This window comes from Diceros bicornis, chromosome 5 (genome assembly GCF_020826845.1).
Source record: "Diceros bicornis minor isolate mBicDic1 chromosome 5, mDicBic1.mat.cur, whole genome shotgun sequence".
In the NCBI taxonomy this organism is placed as follows: domain Eukaryota; kingdom Metazoa; phylum Chordata; class Mammalia; order Perissodactyla; family Rhinocerotidae; genus Diceros; species Diceros bicornis.
In genome coordinates, this window is record NC_080744.1 from 34997787 (window position 1) to 35021048 (window position 23262).

Here is a 23262-nt window from a genome sequence, read left to right on the forward strand (position 1 = left end):
CCAGGTCTGAGCAGTTTAAAGGGTAGATTGCTGACAGTACTTTGTTCTCACATCAACCCTTTTTCCCCTCATAACATGGGAACAGGAAGAGAGAAGTTCACAAGGCCACTGAAATACCCCCAGCTCAGGATACTGCAGCTGTATGTGATAATCTAACCGCAAATGTTCTTTATTATCCCCGGCATAATGGTGCTTAATTTATAGATGTTTTTGGTTCATATTCATTTTTATTGGCGACTATTAAAATTTTTTTCTGCTAAAGTCAGCAAAAAAGGTAATTAAATGGTTCTTTTAATTTACACTTAATTGCTACACTGTAGAAGTAATTTCTTCAGTTCTTAAAAATGTATTAAGTTCCTCAGCCCTTTCTTCAACTCGTCCTGTTGACCACGGCCACTGTAGAAAATCGCCAAGGGTACAGAATGTATATCGTGTGCTTTCTTTGGAGTAGTTTCCAGCACTAGTCTGTCACTTGGGGCTTCCGAAGGTGATGCTACAGAACGAGTGTTGCTGGTAACTTGCCTTCGGAGACTAATTGCACTTCTCCTTTCACACGCGTTGTTTCCAGAAGCCCCAAGAGCTTGCAGCACGACTCTTTGTAAACCCCATCTCTCACTTTGGCACAGTATTGTGCTGCCATTGTGCTCAGCGGACTTGCTGAAAGATTAATTACAACTGAAGAAATGTATCTTTTAACTGTCTCATTACATAAAGAATTCATAGTGAAGTTAACGTCCGCATAATTTAATGATATAAGGATTTTAATTATATAGTACACTGTTAATTGTACAGCTATTTTTAGATCAGGCTACTAACTTGTTCATTTAAATGAATAGCTCATGTGCTTGAGGGACCAAAATATAGGCTTTCTTGAAAACTCAGGGAATTTCGAGATTTCTGTAAAATTATTGTAACCTTTTAAGATATTTTTATGGTATTTGTCTTTCCTTCAAATGAGACTGACTTGTACTTTGCCTTCGTTGCTTAGATTGTCTGACTCATAGAATTTGGACTCTTTTTTGGTAATTAATAAAGTATAAGAAAGATGGATCTCTGTGTTGGATAAAGGGCAGAAACTGAATAGCTGTGTTTTCCTTGAAAGTCGTTGAGATTTTTCTCAGGAGAATTAGACGAAAGTTATTTCTGAATAGAAGCACTATCTCTGGCTGTAATTAGTCACATGGGCTTAGTTCCCAGGAAATGTTTCTTTCACTGTTCTGAAAGTGTGTGAATTTTCATATTATCTAATTTACCTTGAAATCTCATCTCTGCTTCCCCATCTACTGTTCTCCTAAAATTTAAGAAATCTAAAGTTTAGTTTGTTGTTTTCCTATTATATTAGGGGGCCAGCCAAAAAGCCAAAAAAAGTGCACACATTCATGCCCTCTCTCCCTTTCCATGAATCTTTCCAATCCTGGGCAACACTTTTAATGACTTAGAATTAACTGCTTTCTAATTATGCACTGAGGCAGACACCATGATGTGGTATGGGTCTTGGCCAGCAAATGGAAACACAGGAGATATAAATGAACAGGCTACCAGAGGGAATTATTAGAGAGGCTTCTTGAAGTCATCAACTTGCCAAGCAGAGACCTACCTGTGGCTCATTGACTAATACAGACTTGGTCATATCAGCTACCACTGTGGTTTCACCTTTAGGAACATCAATTTTTCTAACATCCGTGCCCATCTTCCTCCACTTTATATGGGACACTGACACAGCATGGCTTGACAAACAGTGCGTCAGTGCACGCCCGGGATCTGAACCCAGGCCACCAGCATCAGAGACTAGGTCATAAGAAGCGATAAGCTTCTGCCTGGTTCTCTTGGGGTGCTTGCTTTTGGAACTCATCCACCATTTCAAGGAAACATCGAAGCAGACCTTAGAGAGGCCCGCATGGAGAGAAACCAAGGCCCTTCACCCACAGTTCCAGCTGAGGTCCCAGCCAGCCCAGATTTGCCAGACATGTGAGTGAGTCCTCATGAAAGTAAGTCCTCTAGCACCCAGATAATCCACTCCAGTTGACGCCACATAAAGAGCAAGCTGTATCCACCAAGCCCAGCCCAAGTTGCCGAATGATGAGCATGTTAAGAAGTTGTTGTGTAAAGCCCCTTCCACTCTCAAAAAATAAGGGTTTATATTTGAGAATCCAGTGGAAGTGGTTCTCAAACCCACAGAAATAAATTATCTTGTTTCCTAAGCTTGTTGATGAGCACCATGCTTTGGCCTGTGATGAGACAGCAGCCTTGGAGGAGTCAGGGTAACAATTTATTTTCTAGCTGCCAGTGACCATTGTCCCATTCCCTGGCCTGGCCGGACGCCATGCAGCAGAGAGGTCTTTAGAGGTGACTTAGGTGGCTCTACTCCCCACCCTCTCTGCATCCCTGCCACCTGCCCTTCGCTCTGTCGTTTGGGGCTCCAACTTCTTGGAAGGACCTTTTCTTTTTAAATTTGTGTAACTTTAACTCCAAAAAAATTAACAAACATAAAAGGAAATAAGCTTTCCCTTGAACTTTTTAATAAAGGGTTTCCAAAAATTTCAGCAACATAGCAGAATGAGTTTTCATTGATGGGCCTTATTTCCAGGACAAAGACATAGAAATGATAGGCAAAATAAACAAAAAAATCTTTTAAAATACATATCCAAGTACAAACAAAAGGAATTCAATCTTCAGGTGCAGGACTGGAGCCAGAATGTATATTCAGAGTGGTAATCAGGGGCTCACACTGTGTAAGGCCCACAGGAATTGTTAGCTTTAGATATAGACATGAGGAGCTGGGCCTTGGGTTTTTAACACCCTGGAGGGAAAGATGTGCAACTAGGAGCTGGAATTGAGCCTCCACATATAGTCCAAACCATGAAAAAAAGACTAGGAAAACTCCACTTGCCTGGAGAAAATGGCAAAGAAGCTTGCTTACTGTATATGGCCTTGAGTTGTGGAGTGTTAGGAGAGGGGAGAGAAATTAGAAACAGGTCAGCACCATTTGTGGGTTTGGGTCCAAATTTTGCAGGAAGCCCAAGCTAAGAAATTAACAATAAAACTGGTCTCTGCAAAAGTAAACATAAAACTACTCTGTCCTGGTTATTTCCACAGTGCTGTTCAAACAATTCCTGCTGAAATTAAGCTGACAGTAAAAATTTACAAACCAAATGAGGAAACCACTATCATAGGGAAGATAGGTAGGTAGGTAGATGGAGAAATAGCATACCATGGACTGGAGATGAGAAAATGAAGACACTGTAAATTAAATCTATAAGATGATGTTTATAAACTATAAAATAAATATATAAACTGATTAAATAAATAAAAAGAAAGACTATAACTGGATAAATGAATTAATAGAAAATAGTGTGAGAAAAAGAGCAGATAGATTTAGAAAAAACAAAAAATTTAGAAATGAAATAATTGTCATCGAAATTAAAAGCTCATTAGATGAGGGAAGTGTTGGATTAGAAAAAAATATTAGAAAAATTAGATTAGAAGAAAAATTAGTGAATTCTAGAATGGATCTAAGGAAAGCAACTTTAGTATAACGCAAGAGATGAAGAGAGAGGAATTATAAACACTTTACAGGAGAGGGAGACATAGGGGATAGAATAAGACCTTCTAATAGATGTCTCACATAAGAGTTCCAGAAGGAGAGAATGGAGGCTAAAGCTATAATGGCTCAAAATGTTTCAAACAGGTTAAAGGCGTATATCCTTAGGTTCACTAATTCCAAGCAGGCTAAATAAAAAGAGCCACAGCCAGGCACACAGTGATGAAACTATTGAATATCAAGGAAAAATCTAAAAGCAACCAGAGATAAAAGGCAAATTACTTATATAGGAATTGCTATTAGACTGACAGTAGAGTTCTTATCAATAACAGATATCAAGAAACAGTGGAATCATATCTTTGAAGGTTTGAAGAAAATGAATCTTAGCCTATAATTCTATACCCAGCTATGTTATCCTTCAGAGTGAGAACTAAGTAAAGATATTTTCAAGCAAGGTAAGACGAACAGATTTTACTGATCTGAGATCCCAGCTGAAAAAACTAATAAATGAGGTGCGTCAGTAACAATACTCAATTTTTGGATATTGAGTCCAAAAGCTGAGAATGGAGTTCAAGAAGCAATGCTGAAAAAGAAAATATGCAAACATGTTGATAAATCTAAATAAGCATCGAATGTTTTAAAGAACAGAAAGAGACTGTATGAGTCAAAGTTCTCCAGAGAGACAGGATATGTGTCTGTGTGTGTGTGTGTGGAGAGAGAAAAGAAATTTTATAAGAAATTGGCTCACATGATTATAGAGGCTGATAAGTCCTGAGATCTGTAGTCAGCAAGCTGGAGACCCAGAAGAGCCAATGATGTAGTTCCAGTCCAGAGGTCTGCAGGCTTGAAACCCAGGAGGAACCGATATTTCAGTTTGAGTCCAAAGGCAGGAAAACACCGATGTCCCGGCTCAAAGACAGTCAGGCAGAAAGAATTCTCTTCTACTCAGTCTTTTGGTTCTAGTCAGGCCTTCAACTGATTAGATGAGACCCACCCACATTAGGGAAGGCAGTCTGCTTTACTCAGTCTGCCAATTCAAAAGTGAATCTCATCCAGAGGCACCCGTGAAAACACATCCAGAATAATGTTTGACCAAATGCCTAGGCACCCTGTGGCCCAGGAAAACTGATACAGAATGAACCATCATAATGACTAACTGGGAAATTGTGTTTACAAACAAGGTGGCTGGACAAAATAATAGATACAATAACATGGCAGCTGATGGGAGAAGGAGCTTCCTGTCTGGAGTGAGTACCTCTTAAATTCCTTATGTTCAGAAGTACAAAGGAGATATGATTAGATTAGATATTGTCCAATTTAAAGCATTTTTTGAGAGGACTGCTAAAGAAGTAGATGAACTGTATTACTTCCAAATAAGTAAAGAGAGAAAGCAGAATAAAGGACACTTAACTGGAAGGTAGTAAAGGGGAAAGGGAGAGGGGAGGAGAATGGTTAGCAGAACATGGAAATAAGAGGGTAGAAATAAGTCCAAATGTGTCTGTAATAAGTGGATTAAACTCACTTTTTAGAAAGCAGAGATTTTTCAAATTTGATTTTAGAAAATCTAGCTAAAGGCTATTTATGAGAGTCACACCTAAGACTTAATGACACAGTGAAGTTCAAAGTAAAGAAATGGAACACCTGAGCCAGCCCTGTTGGCCTAGTGGTTAAAGTTTGGCGCTCTCACCTCTTCAGTGGCCTGGGTTCGGTTCCCAGTCAGGGAACCACACCACTCGTCTGTCAGTTGCCATTCTGTGGCATTGGCTCACATAGAAGAACTAGAAAGACTTACAACTAGGATATACAACCATACACTGGGACTTTGGGGAGGAAAAAGAAAAAAAGAGGGAGATTGGCAACACGTGTTAGCTCAGGGTGAATCTTTCCTTGGAAAAAAAAAAAAAATGGAACACCAGACATATCAGGCAGATACTATCCAAAAGAAAAGTGATGCAGCAGTATTACCACTAAATAATATTAAATTTAAGACAAAAGACGAGATAGAAAAGGTCATGACTAGATGCCAAAAGATATATGTAAAACATATTCATGCATCCAACAATATAGCCTCCTAATATAGAAAGCAAACATTGGCAGAATTATAAGGAGAAACTGACAAATCCACAGTAGTAGTAGATGATTATTTCATATATAATTTGGAAAAAATTAATAAGAATATAGAAGATTTAAATAATATAGTTAAAAATCGCAACCTATGTGAACCCTGTACCTCAAAAATAGGGACTTTGGTGTTTTTTAAGACATATAAAACATACATAAAAATTGGTCACGTATAGGGGGCTGGCCCGGTGGCATAGTGGTTAAGTGCACGCGCTCTGCTGCTGGTGGCCTGAGTTCAGATCCTGGACATGCACCGACGCACTGCTTGGCAAGCCATGCCGTGTCAGTGTCCCATATAAAGTGGAGGAAGATGGGCACGGATGTTAGACCAGGGCCTGTCTTCCTCAGCAAAAAGAGGGAGATTGGCAGATGTTAGCTCAGGGCTAACCTTCCTCACAAAAAAAAAAAAAATTGGTCACATATAAAAATACAAAGGAAGTCAACCAAATACCCCCAAATTAATATAAACATCATGTACTTTGACCACAATATAATCAAACTAGAAATATAAAAAATTGAAATGTTTTTAAATAATTTATGGATCGGAGATAAAATCATAATGGAAACTACAGATTATTTATAAATGACAACAAAACTTGTGGCATGTAGCTAAAGCAGAATTTAGAGGAAAAATTATAGCCTTAAAAAGTAAATGTTAAAATAAAATGTTGAAAATTGATTTAATAAAAATAGTAAGTTAGTAAAAGAATAATGTAGCAAACTTGAAGTAGAAAGCAAGAAATAATGATCACAAATGGAAAAATTAAATAAAATTTGAAGAAATGGAGCAGAAGAGAGAATCAACAAAACCAAAATTTGGTTTCTTAAAAATACTAATAAACCAACCTCTAGCAAGACTGATAAATAAAAAAGTTTACACAAATTATGTTAGACTATCTAAAGTTAATTTAATTGCAGATCCAGAGTTAAATCGGAGTGGTGGTTGCATGGATGTTTATTATATTAGGCTACTGATTTCATGTTAGAAATATCTCACAGTAAAAAGGTCATAATCTTTCCTTAGGCATTATGCCTTAGTCCAGACATTGCCTATTGCCTGTCTTCCGTAGCACGCCTTAACAGGACCAGCTCTCTCCTGTTCTTGTGCGTGTAGCTCCAAGTGACTCACACATTCTTGCTTTGTACACACTTCGTAGACAGTTGAAATCCCAGCAATTGAATCAGTGGCAGGAGTAAACTGTGAAATCAACAGAATGAATGCCTCCAGTAAAGATTAGGGAGAACAAGACCTCTGTCCACATATGGTCAAAAAAGATGGATGCTAATTGAACAGAGGCAGTAACTGGTCTAAGGACAGCTTCCATGAAAGACACAGGCTTCCTTGAGGCCTCTCATCCCCAGCCGTCCCATGAGTGTCCAATTGCCTTTCGTTATCTGGATGATGTTATTGTTCATCCCTTTGGCAGTTCCTAAGCTTCAGAATATGTGTATAAAAGTAAGTTTGCACTCTCTGGCTTGGTCTGAGACACAGACATACTTTTATGAAGCTGTGTGAAGATCTGCAAATGGAGGGCAGGTGCGTCCTGGGTCTGGAGCCATGACTTCCTGTTTGTTAGCACTTTATCTCCTGCTCTAAAAAACAGCAGGTTGCAAGGAGAGAAAAGACATTTTGTTGATTTTAAAATGAATGTGGACTCAATATATAGTTTTTACTATTCAATGTAAAATAACTGACTTCCTCTCACAAGCTTCCTTTGATTTGAATAGTGTTCTATTCAGTATATTCAAACTATTTTTTAAAAAGCTTATTGGCTATGATTCTTAATTCTGATAAGCATACTATTCTAAAATCTATATTGTGAGGAAAATTATGATGTCATTAGTTTCTTTTTTCTTTAATGTTTCCCTTTCTTCCCTTATAAAATAAATGACCTAATTTTCTCATGTCCTAGAGTATTGTCCCTCTTCTTTTTTAAAAAGAGCCTTTGTTTTATGGTTTTGACAATGAGTTTGTATATTTTTTGGTATGAGGTCAGTAATTTTCCATAGGATAGCACTTTTGGTCATGTTGTCTGGCCATTTATAGATTAATAATCTTTCCTCACATGGCTGTGAGAGTTAGCAGTGTAGCATCAATGACCAGTTGCCTGTGGAGAAGGTGCTCTTGTTTCCTTGACACACTGATGGCACCATGGTTACCCTAAAGGAATGTGTCTGCCATTACTATCTGGTAACTGAGTGGCAGACCAGAGCAAGTACCCTCAGAGAAGGTGTCCAAATGCATGAGCGACTGCTTTGGTCCCCTCCAGCACGTCAGGCCTTAGAATTAAGTTGGGAAAACTGAGTGAGTTTACCAGATACATTACCATCTATTTAACACTACTGTTGCAATGATCTATTCTTTTACAATAAGATGACTTGCTGCTTCATATTCCCAATATTTGTACCACTTACCATGGTAATTTCTTTCAGAAATAATTGAGTCCAACTTCAGCTTATATGAAGCAAATGCGTGAGTCTGGTTTGATTCTTGCTATTACTTCAACTTTAACAAAATAAATAACATCAAAATGGCTGTTATAGCTATTTTCTCTAGGGACTCACACAAGAACCCTTTCAGGTAGTCAGCTCAGATAATATTTCCACTTTCTACAGTTGAAGACACTGAATTTGAGGCTCCATAACGTGCCCAGGTTGCAGAGCTAGTTGTAGAGATAGGGTTGGGTAGGATTCCTTGGTGAGGATGCTCTTTTGGGGATTCCAAATATGGCCTCTCCACTTGCAGTGCAAACACATGTTCACAAATGGCTATTAAGTACCTAAACATTGCTATAAGCATGCAGTTATGTGACCAAGAATAGAAAATAATTAAAATAATTGTACTTCATTTTTTTCTCTGCAGACTCAGTACGATGCTTAAGTGAGAAATATGTAATTTCCTTATTTCTTTCCACGGTATTTACTAACATTTGTCATATCTGTCAGTATTTTTACAATACTGAACTTGATAAGGAACATAAAAATTCAAAAAAATAGGCTAAAAGTCATCTCAGAACCTGAATGATGTAGATCTGTGGTCTGTGTTCATTCTGCTAACTGGATAGTTATCCAATATGCATTTTAGTTTGTGTTTGTGTGGACCAGACCCTAAGCCATTTTGCTGAAAATTTGGGAATGATTCCACTAGAGGACTTGAAAGATCTGATTCCTAGGCAATGCCTGACTTAGCCTCAGTCTAGAGACTTGCCTGTTCTGGCCACCTTGGCTTCCACGTGCCTACAGTAAACAGCAAGGCCAGGATCTCCTGCCTCAGTTTTCAAAGGGTGTGATCTGGTATAGCATCCTTTGTTAGATGCCTCCCATAGCCTCTTCTTCTCTAGCAGTTCCCTGGGATAAGGTCAATTTATTTTGCAATTGAATGCGATGAGATATATTTTGGAACAAAAATACATATATAAATATAAATGTGTATTTATTTATTTTTCTTATTTAAGATTTTCTCAGTTGTCAGTCATTTTTACCTATTTTCCTCACCTGGGAAATGGTCATAATATTTTATGGCAGTTGATGAGAATTATTTTAGAAAGGTTTAGAATTCAGAGATGCTTTCTTGGCTGAAAGTTGCTTTTATTGACATCATTGAAGTCTTTGAATCTGACCTGCCTTCACTGAGCTCTCCAGGTACACATGCTTGGTTATAAAATACTTACCTGCAAGAGGTAAATATTTTCTTTTCCAATTGTTTTTGTTATGTTTTTTTCCCAAGTGGGCTTTTCCAAAGCTAATTTATCTACAAAGAGACATATGCTTTAGGTCTCTACTTGTTAATTTACCTTGGAAAAATTAGGTCATCTTCAAATCTGGCAATGTGGCTTATAAACTTGGCAAAATGATCTAATTAAAAGCTTCCCTTAGATTTAAAAAAATGATTAGTATCAGTAATGTTTTCATTTCCGTGGTTTGTGTACACATTAGGTATATGTCACTTCTCATGTTGCATTAAAAGTATGTTGACTGTCTGCTAACAGTTCATCTCTTTTCTTCTACAGCCTCCAAGTCTGTTATAAATAGTATGCTACGGGACCCTTCTCAGATTCCAGATGGAGTTCTAGCAAATCAAGTCTATCAGGTATTAATCACAGCTGTCTATTTTCAGTGGCAATGCTGTTATCTGCCTAGCAGAGTAAAGGATTCTAAACCTCATTTAATTACTGTCATCATAAACTATCACTGAGGTCAGGGTGCACCATAAATGGCAACGCAATATTTGCGAGAAGAGCATTTCGCTTTTTAATAGCTCTCTTTTATAGTGAATAAAAAGCATACAATTTTTGTTTTCTGTGATTAAATCTGTACAGCCTTTTGATAGCTTTTTAAATTTTTTAAGAAAAGTGATTACTGCTTTTAGGATTCTGTTTAAGTGTGATAGGTTTTGTAGTCGCCCCACCCCAGAGCCCTTCTCTTATTTGTCTGCAGTGCGTGGTGAACGACTGCTGTTATGGACCACTGGTGGACTGCATCAAACAGTATCCTTTCCCATAAAATTTTAGGTGCACAATTGACGGGCTTAGACTCAGTGGAGGAGATGTGTCTAGCTATAACCTGACATAAAGTTCTGCTTCACAAAACACATTTCATACTCTTCTATTTTACATTCAATCAACTGGAGGGTCACCACAGACCATTCTTGTCTACAGCTTAAGAAAAATCAGATGGGCCATGGGAAGATGTCAGTTCAGCAGTTGCACATTTACGTGCTTATTTCAAACTGCTTTGTTTCTAATGAGTTTAAAGGTACAGAGTCATTAGGCATGTAACATACTGTCCTGGAATGTATCTAACCATTCTGATGAATATTTTTTACAATATAACAAATTTCTATTTAAAATGAGCCAAATTCAGTTGAGTTTACTAGAATAAATTTTGAGCCTAGAGTTAAAGGATAATGTGATTAAAATGCCGCCAGAGACCATCACATTTTAAAGGGAAGTGGATTCTTATCGCTTAAATGCTGATTACAATCTGAGCTGTCATTTGGATCCCTAATAAACATTTTTAGAGATACCAAGCTAATTTTTCCCTCTGGACTGAATTTAAGGCTATGCAAACAGATGTCCAGTCACTCTTCATTGAAGACATTGAGATTACTAAAGAGTTAATGCTGACTTCTTAAAACAGGAGTGAGTGAACAGTAGTGTCCTACTTCATGAAGGAGAACATTATTAATCAGTACAGTTAGTAGTGTTGTGGCAACCCTAAGAATTTTGATAATCCTTGGCTAAAAAATGCTATTTAAAGAGTAAATAATTAGTAATTTTTTTAATGGAAATTATATCTATCTGAGTCCATGAGTCTTACATTTCTTATAATAAAACATGCCCTTCCTGGTATAGGTTTTGTTAGCATAGGTGGCACTGTGACCAATTGTGACTCAGTGATTACCACTCAGGAGGCTTTTTGTTGGAAGCCCTTGCTAATCAAGTATCACGTGTGTGTGCACGCACGCGTGCGTGCATAGTGTTTATATTCCACCTTGTTTCATAAAGGTTTAGAGTCAGTAAAATTTTTGTGAAGAAAATCACTCATTTTCTTTTTCATAAAGTTAACCTTTGAAAAATAATCTTTTAACAGAGCCCTCTTGTAAGAATATTCAGTACCTATGTTATAGCCCTTTATGTATTTATTCTCCAAGTCTGTTCCCCATAATCTAACTTAAATTAATAAAATCACAGCATTGTCATAAGCTTGCCTTTTTATTAGACCAAAGTAAAACTATACTTCTATTTCAGTGTAAAATTAATGATAGCGTTAGAAATTGTAGGAATGCCGACCTCATGTTGCTGCAGTGATAAAGTTTAGCACATTCATATAACAACTAACACCATCTCAGAGTATCTGGGGCCGAATTACATGTTAATTTTAAAGCACATAAAATAGTTAAAAATCAATTTAAAGTTAAGGTTTTAAAAGCATAATGTCTTTTGAAGGATTGCATATTGATTTTAAATATAACTATCTAATTATATATGCATGGACTAAAGTATGAAGTCAACTGCTTTGTAAATGCCAAGAGGCTATTTTTCAGTAATAGTTGAGATGCTTACGGGAAACCAGATTGCTATATTGCTGGTGAAGAAAATGGCTTGTGAGGTTATTTACAAGTTTTGCCCCATGGTCACTGCCATACATCAATAAAAGATATTATTATAGACAAAGTCCAAGTGTTTCTGCTTATGGAGCATTATAAATTCTGTTTGGAGTATTTTCCTTACATTTTTGCCATCACTCACTTTCCTTTTTGGGCTGTGGTATTGCCAGTAGAATTTAATGTAGTACATGATTTCAATTGATAAAGATAATGATGTATGTCTATAAATTGCATTCACTGACTAGATTATAATTTTGCAGTTCCATTATGCCTATTGCCAGTAAAATTACTGTTTTTATAAGCTTCATTTTCTAGAATTTGTATTTCATGTATGTCTATATCAAGCAAAGCATAATCAAGAAGTATATCTTTCTAAAATTTCAAATTAGTGATTGCTTTTACCATGCAAAATAAAACAGGTGGGAAGTTTATAGAGAACTGATTTTTTCTTTACATTGAGGTAGTAGCAATTTCATATAATGGAAATACACTTGCATAGATGTTTTCCAGACTGAGCAACAGGAATTATTTTCTTTCACGCTGAATAAAATTTATTAGTTTTCCATGTGAGTGAAAATGCTATTTGTATGTTGTTCTGATAATTTGGTAATATTTACATTGCTTACTCTCGGTGAATTACATCATTTTGTAAGAAAGAAAGCACACATTTAGTAAATAGAACAGGTGCAAAACCTTTTTACTCCATTATGAAAATGTTACATGTAGACGTTTGTCTAAGTAGAATAAAGTAAATTGGTCATTTACTAATAAGACACCAAAAAAGCACAGTAGCAAAGTGTATGTAAATTGCCGGTGTGCTTTCTTTTTCTTTTGGTGTCTACTGTATTTTTGCTACATAGCCATGCCCACCTACACCTTTCCTGCCACGGGTCATATTCACTGACACAAACGGTATAAGAAATCAGCCACCTCAACTTTCCATAAAGTGTGACTTCAGGACACAGCTATTAGACAAACACCTAAACAGAGAAGCAAGGAAAGATAATGATGCAGGAAGCTTAAAATGCTGTGGGTTTCATTTCTGTACCATCAGTAACCTCAGTTTCATGATTCAACATTTTAGATGTAAATAATTTACAACAATAAAAGTGAGAGCGCCTTTATGTGGAATAGAAGTAAATAATTTAGCTCTAAAATGTGGGATGCCCTTAATGATGAGAGACCATTGAGAGTTATTCATCAGATGTCTTCAATGGGCTCTGCAAACGTGTGAAATTTTGTGATTTAAAAATTTGTTCCCTTTTATTTTGTTTCCAATAGGAAACTAAATAAGCATAGCCACATGCATTGGAAGGAGGAGGGGAGGACAACAGAAGGAAAAGTGCAGTGATGATAACTTAGGGCTTGTTTTGATGGTGGATGTGAGTGGCCACATCTCTGGAATTCTGAGATTTAAACAATATTCCCCTGCCGGTGTTGAAAAAGAGCAGGATAATTCTCTAGGATTTTTTTAAAAATAATATATAAGCTTGATTTGATTTAAATTGGACTCTCACAGTGCATGGTCAGAATTAAAAAGTCTCTGGTATGCCAAGAGCGATATGACCAGGTTGACATTATCAGTGGAATGGAGAATTAGATAATTATTACCAAATGCTTTTGACAAAATTAAAGTATCAGAATAGGATAATACTTTTGTTCAGACTTTGTGTAATCTCATCCTTTTGGAAAATACACCAGAATTCCAAGTCCCATTCCTGATTTCATTATTTACCAGCCCTGGGACCATCAGGAAGTTCCTCAAGCCTTCCTGAACCTTGGTTTCATTAACTGTAAAAATGGGACTAATAAGAGTACCTACTCATGTGGTTGTTGTGAAGATTAAATAAGATGATAACCCAAAGTGTTTAGCACAAAGGCTTAGTATATGGTATTTAATAAATATTAGCTAGTATCAATTATTTTTACATAATTAATTTTATTACTTTTTAAGAAGCTGTATGGAGGTCATAAACCATAGGCTTCACAGAGATCTTCTGATCCTCTGCTTTGTCACATATTAACTATGTGGGCTTGTGCAGATTCCTTTCTAAGCCTTGGTTTCCTCATCTATAAAATAAGGATGCTAGTAACTATGAGGATGGAATAACATACCTAAGGCACTTAACACAGCGCCTGCCTCATAGTAAGCAATCAAAAAACTTATATGTGTATGTGTGTATGCATTTATATACATATTATAATATGTGTGCACTTGCACACACGTGAGAAAAAGACTTGAAACAGCCTCTGAATCCACACCCTAATCCACAGTCGTTTCCCATGTCTTTCCTCCAGATTACATGTAATTCCCAACAAGTCAGTTGTTTGGCTTCCAAGTCCCAGAAGATCACCAACTGTAGACTGGAAGTGAAACAGGAGCTGCTAAATGCTGGCTCTGTGACAGGTCTGAATGCACAGAAGATTTATGGAACTCTGTAAGCCTAGAACCTCTTTTAGGGCAAAGGCTGGTTGGTATTCTTGGCTGCACTTAGTAAGTGCCTATTAATGTGTGCTCAATTGAATTGAGGGATTTTTAACATAGCATAAAGGATGTTTAAAGTGACTCTCCCTCTTTTCAAAAGAAGATAAAGCACATGTCCATTTACAAATCTTTATTTACCAAAATACATATAAACATTATAGAAAAATTCCGTTGAGCCATTTAAATGAGGGGATGTGCATAGAAAGCTCATTCCTCGGAGATATGGGCTAAAGGTGGAAATAGTTGCTATAATTACCTCTATTTTCCGTTTCATCTCAAAGCATAGACGTGGCATTAGCATTTTTTTCTGATGGTATAATTCTACCTGTGTTACCCTCCTTAACTAAAACTCCCCAGTGCCATTGGTCATGAGCATGAAGTCCTGCTGAGAGATTTGCTTCTAGAGAAAAACCTGTCCTTCCTAGGTAAGTATTGCTTGCATCCTCTCTAGTTTGTAATATCTCCAGGAGTGCTTAAATATGTATATTTTTAAAAATCTTCCACTTGCAGTTATTATGTACTAAAGGAAGAATGAATGGCGATTGATGCTGTGCATGTTATCTTTTTATTGATTTAGAACTGAGCAGGAACTCAGTTACCTAATCCCCGGTATATACAGCACATACACAGGCTTGCAATTAATATTTTATAGAATAAGTGGCTGAAAAAATGCTTTAATATCTGTTGCAGTATTACTTTTGGTGTCATGAGATATTAACCATAATCTAGGCCTTATGAGAGAAAGAAACAAAAGAAATATTGTCTAGAAAATGCTTTTATATATTAAAAAGAACGGTTGGAAAAATTCATGTTTAGCTATGTGTGTCTCATGTATGGAATTGGGTAGTACTTTTACTTGAAAGCCAAATATTAAGCATTTATTATTTTTATGCCAAACATTAATTGTCATCATAGATTTAGTATGATTTTTAAAAATCGCACATGTACACATGTGTTTGTGTGCCAGTGTAGAATCTTATTAGATTGTTGTTTCTTTCAGCATCTCTTAAGCATTAGAAATTAAGCTTCAAAGGGCATACATGTGATAACTGATCACAGAAACCATAAAGTGCTCTACAATGAATTAATTCCTCTTCTCCATTTTAAATGTGGTAATTGGTAAAGATTCTATACAAATCGTATTACTGTACACATCTGTTTTATGTAGATATTTAAGAGTCTCAATAGTGTGGTTTTTTAGATTAAAAAAAAATCAAAGAATATAGGATCGCATAATCTTTATTCCAAAATGGACAAAGAATTGGCCCCGGAAAGTCAAATGAATGGTCATATGTCAAGCTGGGGATGGATGTTGAATACAATCCTGCAAGAAGTCTGTTTTAAGTCTCTGTATTCAATATTTTTATTAATGAACTGGAGAATGGAGTTGAATGTGTTATAAGATTGTGGATAATTTGAAGATGGAAGATACAGTGTTATCTAGTGAAGGTTAAAGAAAGTTGATAAATTAGGAGAATGGCCTCAAATTTCAGTGAAATTTGGATTAAACTTCAGTATGTAGAAGCAGCAAGTTTTTTCATATAAGAAGGAAAACTGAAATGTTCAGCCATGGAAACAGGGTAAATTAGATAGAAATCACCTTTTAAAATCTAATCAAAAATTGAATGTATAATGGCTCAGAACCAGTTGGAATGGATGACCCACCTTGCACCATGAGATATGTTTTAGAACTATGGAGTTCTGATAGTGTTATGAAGTATCTGATCACCTTGATCACTCAGATAGTGGTCAGTTTGACATGGCCAAATCTATTTTGTTGTTTTAAGCCACCAACTAAGCAGTCATATTTTCGGGACTGCTTGGTGTTACTCTTTTGGCACCATCTGCTTATGGGTATTCAGGCCCTTAGTGCCATTTCTTTGCTTAGCCTAGCTTTTCTCTGCTTCCTTCCTGAGGACTAGAAGACCACAGCAGGGAGGAAGAGCAGAGGGTTTACATGTGGTCTAAACTTAGTCCCAGACCCACGACTCCCTTGATCCTGGGAACTGAGTGTGTTAGACTGGATTGACCACGGCCGAAAAAGGCAATGCAGAAGCATGGCCAGGGAGTCATTACCACTTGCATACAAGTTCAGAAAGGGGACTTAAAATTGATGGGTCCCATCTATTCCTCTGTGCAATAGGATCTAGAGGTAATTATTTTTATTGAAGCATACCCAAAGATGATACTTAACTGATCTTTAAAAATAAATGAGTTATAGGATGTTTAGCTGACTCCATGTAACCTCAGTCCTGTTTTGAAGCATTTCCTCATCAGCATACAAAGATGTTCTTAATTTATTGTATGCATTCTAAGCATTTTAATGTAGTACTGAATTAATACAGGTGTATTTACAGTTAAAACATGAAAATTCAAAGCCTTATTTGAGATATTGTTATGGGGTTGTTCTCTTACCTTGTAAATACCCCTTCACGATGATTAATTAGATTTAAAGTACTGTGCCAGGTAAATTTAGATAGATCATCATTTTAAATCCGACTTTGGAAAAATATTGGTATATGAATAGACCACTAATCTGATCTTATGTTTTCTTGTTTACATGTGTATGCCTTGGATTTTGTTGCAGAGACATTGCAAACATGTTTGTTTTACTTTGATTCTTTTATAAACAAAAGTAAAATCAATCTCTCTCCCTCCCCCTCTCCATTCCTCTCCCTCCCCCACCCCCCTCACTGGTTTCTAATCTGGACTCCTTTCAAAAGTCAAAGATTCTTATTGTTTATATATTAAGCATTCTTGAGAATTATGACTTCCCTGAAATTTTTTATCCCATTCTGAATTTTCCACCCATTGTGTTCTATATGTCATTTTTTAAAATACTTATTTTGTCTGACCTTTTTTACCAATAGAAGAGAAAAATAAAAATAAATCACCTTTATCTTAACCCTAATAATTTCTTGAATTTCTTTAATTCATAACCAAGTACTGAGACTTTGCTGTGGCACAAGATTTAACCAGGCACTCTTGGGGGAAACAAAAACGAGGAAGCATCCTTATCGTTGAAGATTTGGGGGTGCTCATATGGACTTATCCTGTCTTGTAAATTTACCCATCTTGTACTTCTCCAAATAGGTATATAGTATTAAGAGAAGTCAAAATTGAATAAATGACTTTAGTTTCTCCAACTAAAAAATGTATTTTATTCATGTGTTTATACATTTATTCCACAAATAAGTTACTGAGTCGGGTACTATTTCAGGCATTAGACATAAGTCACATGAAGTCTCTGCTGTCCTGGAGTTTGGTCTAGTAGGGAGACAATCTATAAACAAATGAATACAGATAATTTCCAGCAGTTTCTCAGAGTTCTTGTATTTCTCTTACTCATTATTCATTCATTCTTTTGTGTTTCCTACGTGCCAGGAACTACACTAGTCAGTAGGAAGATGACGATAAGCACTCCACGCCCTCTGGATGCTCACAGTCGTGCACACCATTGCCATGTCCATCCCAATAAGAATACAGTTCCATCTCTAGTACATCTCACTTAGGAGGTGCTCCTTTGATTGTCTTGATAATTAAGATAAATATATTCAAGGCTGTTGTCATGATACTTTCATTAAACTTTTGAAAGAAAGGAACAGATGATACTAAAAATCAATAGTCACCATTTACGTATGAAGAAAATGCTGCTGGCTCATAAGCTTCTTTTCCTGAAGTGGTGATAGAATTTTACACAGTTATCTGCTGTCTCTCAGCAGCACCTTCCTGCTACCATGTGCTTCTAGGATGGCCAGTTGAGCTCATTATCTTGGCTGTCTTACCACTGAGGTAAACACTCTCCTTTGTCGGTTCAGCAGACCAATGTCTTTTAAGTACTTGCCATGGGCAGGCACCATTAGGGATTAAAAAAAAAAAAAAAAGTTGAATCAAACCTGGAGCCTTCCATGAAAATTTCCAATAAGTTTAAGTACATGTCAGTTCTTTCCTAGGATAGTTAATTTAGAATTAACATTTACTGATCAGCATTTAAAGTCTAAGAAGATGTGAAGAACCTGCTACTCACTCCTAGGCTTGGATGCACAAGAACCCTTAAACTTTATTGACCAATACGCATTGTAATAATCCTTATCCCCTTTGCTAAGGATTTGTTCCGTTTCTATTATCAAGGAAATAAAAAATGTATTTTATCTACTGATGGAGATCTTTTAATTTGTATCTTTCAAGTGATTAATGAGACCATGTTTTGTTATATTCTCTCTCGCATGTGCACACTCTCTCTCTCTTTTGGGGAGGGTAGGGGGAAAGCTTTGGACAAAAGGCAAGGGAGGAAAGGAAAACAGTGACAGTGAGAAGACGACAAGACTGTTTGCTCTGTTAGGAAAATATGAAAGAGCTTATACCCAATACTGAAGATAAACCGTTCATCTTCCATGAGTTGGCACATCTCCGGGTCGGAGGGACTTTCATTAGTGACTTCCACATTCCCTGTCTGCTGCAAATTTTTGTTAAGTTCGGCTTAATAAGGATGGCTCTGGCGATATTTTATTCTTTCCAGTGAATGTTGCCCTGTTAGTAGAAGCTAACAATTATTTTGAGTGACACCTGAGAGGCATTTGCTTTATCCACGCCTCACCCTTCCATGTCTGGTCTTGCCTTATGACAGACCAGCATATTTTACCTGGGTGCTTTCCTAGCATTTGTGTATTACTCTGTGGGACTCCAGGAGGCATAATCTGTAAAGCCAAATAGGCTTAGTGAAGGATGTCCCTTGCTGTAAAAAATTAGGATCTTTGTTTCTGAGTTCATCTGCTCCTGCTGCTTTATTCCCCACCTGAAGCAACAGTGCTGTGCTGGAGAAGTGATTATGATGTGACAAACAGGGGATTATGACTTCAGGTGACGAATAGGCAGTGGGAACAGATGAGATTTAGAATACTGAGATTGTGTTTACATGCAGATGTTAGCGTAGAGAATAAGAGACTAAAAAGAAAACATATGATTATGTTGGCTAAAGGGAACTGAGATGGTTGGGTATTTCATAAGGTATCAACTATTTAAATTCCTATCTGTCTGAAGGTTAACCATAAGATGCAGCTCTCAGAGTAACAGGAACATGATATGGGGGCGAGAGGTGGGGGTTTGGCCCCTGTTCTTCTCTTCCTGAGGAAATCGTCATGATGTGGGACCATCTTTACTTAATCTCTTTATTGAACATGCTTGTGCATGTTTCTGCCTGGGACCAAGAGAAAAGAAGCATAGACACGTGTCTGCTGCTGGAAGACAGCATGCTCCCTGGAACCTTGAAGACAGGTTCCCCTCTCCACTTATGATGGGAGTCTTCCTGAGCCAGGCCCACAGCCTTCCCTCACCATTGCTCTGGGTAGATAACTCGTGTCTGCTAATCATCTGCTTTCCTGGCCACTGATGACATATTGGAACTATTTTGGTTGTAAGTGACAGAAACCTAATCAAACTAGATTATACACACACAAAAGGAGAACTTATTGGTTCAGATATACCTGGGAAGTCCAAAGGAGAGAAATTTTCCTCTGGTGTGTCTAGAATCCAGAAGACAAAACAATGTCATCAGTATCTCCTCTTTTCTCCCTCCTGTGTTCTGCTTTTGTCAGTGTTGGGGCTTCATTCTCAAGCAACAAAGATGATCGCTAGCTGTTGCTAGTTTGTTTACTTCTTAGAGTCTGTAATCCCAGAGAAAAGTTAGTGATTCTCTTTTGCCCCGTAATGGATCTCAGAAAAGCCTCTGATCAGCTGGTCTGGATCAAGTGTCCACCCCTGACCGGGGGGTTTCATTATTGACCACCCACCAAAATCACACTGTGAAAGTGGGGTGACATGTCAGATAGGATGGGGTGCAGGACAAAAAAAATCAAATATCTTACCACACAGAAAGTTACCTATAGATCAGAGCTTTATTCCCCATAACCGAAAGGCATTGAGGGTCCAATCTGTTACTGCTATTGTTGGATTGGCTTCTTGGTCATATGTGTCTGTGTCTGTCTGTCTGTATCTCTCTGTTTTATGTCTCAGAGCTGCTAATATGCCTCCCTTTATCAACATTGGTTCTGGGACAGATGGAGCTGGCCCTGCAAAAGGGTCTGACATCAGTGACAACAGCTAAAAGAACCGGGGCAGACAAAGGCTAACATTCAGCCATTCCTCAGAATTTCGGAGTTGGAAAGGACTTTAGTGACCATCCAGTCCCTTGTTTTGTTTAGAGGAAACTGGCCCCAGGCCTTGCACCACAGCTAGTGCCCTCTCAACAACTTGCCCTAGATTCTTTTTACTCTACTGTGCTGATTTGTCCCTTCTTTTGTGGCATTAAGCCAAAAGAATTGAGAGTGATGTGGTGTACAATATAAAACTTATGCCACTTTTGTTGTTGATACTCATATCCTCTGTCTCTGCAGCTACTGGTCAGCAGGGACCACCCTACCCAACCTTGCTTTGCACTGTCCCAGCCTCGTGACCTCCCATTTGTTTCCTATCTTTAGGACATTTCAGTTTTCACTAATATTGTCCCCTAAAGACATAAGCAAAGGACAGGGTCAGAGCAGTCAATTGGATTCCTTGTTAGTGGCTTTGATAAGAGGTTTTAGGGGAAGAGGTTGAAACTAATGGCTGTAATGAAATTTCCGGTTCTCTAAAAATTTCATTTATCTGTGCTATCGGTCTCCCCTTAAATGTGTATCTGTTCTGTGTACCTTTGCACATGGTTTGCATATCGTACTAACATCTGTTACTCAAACCTTGCTAACTTCTTAAATTGGGTAGAAAAGGCTTTAAAACTTACTCTTAGAGAACATAAAAATATGGAATACAAGGTCATAGCTCCAAGTATTGAATGAGGCAGTGTTTTGGAAGAAAAATAACACAGAAACACAAGATACTAGAGTAGAAAAGGTATACTGTAGTTTTCATTTGTATTGATGTTTAGCTTTTGCCCTTCTCCAATTTAGTACAAAGGTAATAGGTGTTAAAAAGATTCTTTATATCATACAATTTATTTTAATGTAGCATTTTAGAAACCTTTTGACAAATTCATAGATAAAAGGCCATGTCAGAACGTTACTTTTCATTTTCAGATGTTGTGAACCGGAATTTTGCATAATTTCTCTAGGAATAACTCTGTTTCTTAAATTTAAAGCCTTTTAATAAAATAAACAAAAGAAAACCAACTTTTTCTTGGTAGTCCTCATGCCCTCCTATGATTCTTAAGTATATGTTAACTAGTTTCAGATGTGTCTTGTTCTCTGACTCAAAATCAGCCCTTTATTTTAAAAAAAAGAAATTGTGTAATTAGTACTTAATTGCTTTGGATATTTTGGGCATTTAGAGGAGAGGGTAGTTAAAATGCCAGAGAAATTAAGCTTTCACACTGTTCTTTACGTATGTGTAATTCCTGTTTTTAAATGCCTTCTAAAGGCAGGCCTGACAACTTAAAAATAAATGAAGACCAGGGTTGCTTTAAAAATTTAACATCAATTTTATCGTTGGATGCAGTTTCATTGATTTTTTTTTTTTTTTAGTTCAAGTAGAGAAAGGACCATCGAAATGCTAGAAATCAAGAGATTACCTAGTTCCTCTCCTCTTCAGGCAGGTGTCACCTGAATAATATCCGACAGATGGCCATCACCTCTTTTGTGCTTCAAGATCTTCTAGGAGGAAATAAGAATTTTTTCCCCACTTCATAAATATTGCACATGATCAAATGTAAATATTTGCCATAATTAAGAGTGGTGTACAGTCTATTGGGACAAACCAGAGCTTGGTTGATGTGGGCTCTTCTCTGTATCTCTAACTATTTGAGAAGTCTAGGTCTTGGTGGGTCACTTAACTTCTCTAGGCCACTTTTATCATGTCTAAATTGGAATATTGGACTAGTAATTTCTAAGACTTTACAAGCTCAGAAATACTGTGTTTCATGAGGTATACATTATCTAAAAATCCTACATTTTATGGATCTGGAGGCTAACGAGTTTGCTTTTAAGCAGGAATTAAAATTAATTAATATTAATTTTGATAATGAACACTTGAACTATGACATTAACAAGCTTAGTAGTTATGAAATATATTGAGAGTTTTTAATATACACCTTAAATCAGAAGAGCCTTACTTCGTATTTGCTACCTTCACTGAATAAGATAGGTATACAGGATTTGGAGATTGATTTCATATTGATCCCCAACCATTTTAGGAAGTTATGCTAAAAGTGCTGTTCTAAAACATTGCCATTACTCTTTTTTCTCCCCTCTTTCTAACTAATATTCTTCTTACTTTTTCCTTAGTCTTGATCATTTTTTCTTCAAGGAAACAGCAGTTTACTTAAACATCCAGTTTTCCACTTGGGAAGTTCAAAGAAGCATAAGTAACCACTTGGCTCCAATATATGCAGAGCTATAAGAACCTGGATGAAATGTATGATTCCCAAGGAAAATATAAATTGCAAAACTATAGAAGAGGTAAAAATCTAAACAGATCAGTAGCCATAAAATAAATAGGAAAATAACCAAAGAGCTGTCCACCTTAGTAGTGCCAGGCCCAGATTGCTTTTTGTGAGGAATTCTGCCCCAAGTTTAAGGAATGGATAAATCCAATGTTATTTAAAATATTACAGACCAAAGAAAAAAGTAGGAAAACTTACCATGAGTGTTAAAGAAAGGGATACAGTTTCTTCCTTGATCATCAAGATGAACCTCAGAGCAGACAGTTGGGACCAGGGATGAAAGATGGCAGTGAGAGTTATCAAATAAAACCTTGAACTTTGGGCCACATTTGTTGTCTCTGTGCCTTGTTGGTTCATGGGGAGTTAAATCAGGAAAGAAAATTATTGTCAGTCTAGGTAGGCTTTGTAGAAGACATGGATGTTCTTAAAAATGTGCTTGTATTTTATTCAGTTACCTTATTGAGCATTAAATATGTGCAAAGCGTATGTTGGTGGTGAGAGTGGGGCAATGGATAGGGTTTAAAAATATGAAAAGGAAACATTTCCTGTCCTGAGAGCAAAGGCTTTTCAGGTCCAGT

At 37.0% G+C, this 23262-nt stretch overlaps 1 protein-coding gene across 2 annotated transcripts in view; it reads left to right on the forward strand.

Annotated features, from left to right (window-relative positions):
* Window positions 1–23262, forward strand: part of CDIN1 (CDAN1 interacting nuclease 1) — a 280480-nt gene that overhangs the window by 80369 nt on the left and 176849 nt on the right. For both annotated transcript variants that reach the window (XM_058541179.1, XM_058541178.1), the window contains exons 6-8: window positions 9673–9752; window positions 10100–10149; window positions 14614–14681. In XM_058541179.1, coding sequence (XP_058397162.1) covers window positions 9673–9752; window positions 10100–10149; window positions 14614–14681 — 198 coding nt within the window. The remainder of the gene's footprint in view (window positions 1–9672; window positions 9753–10099; window positions 10150–14613; window positions 14682–23262) is intronic.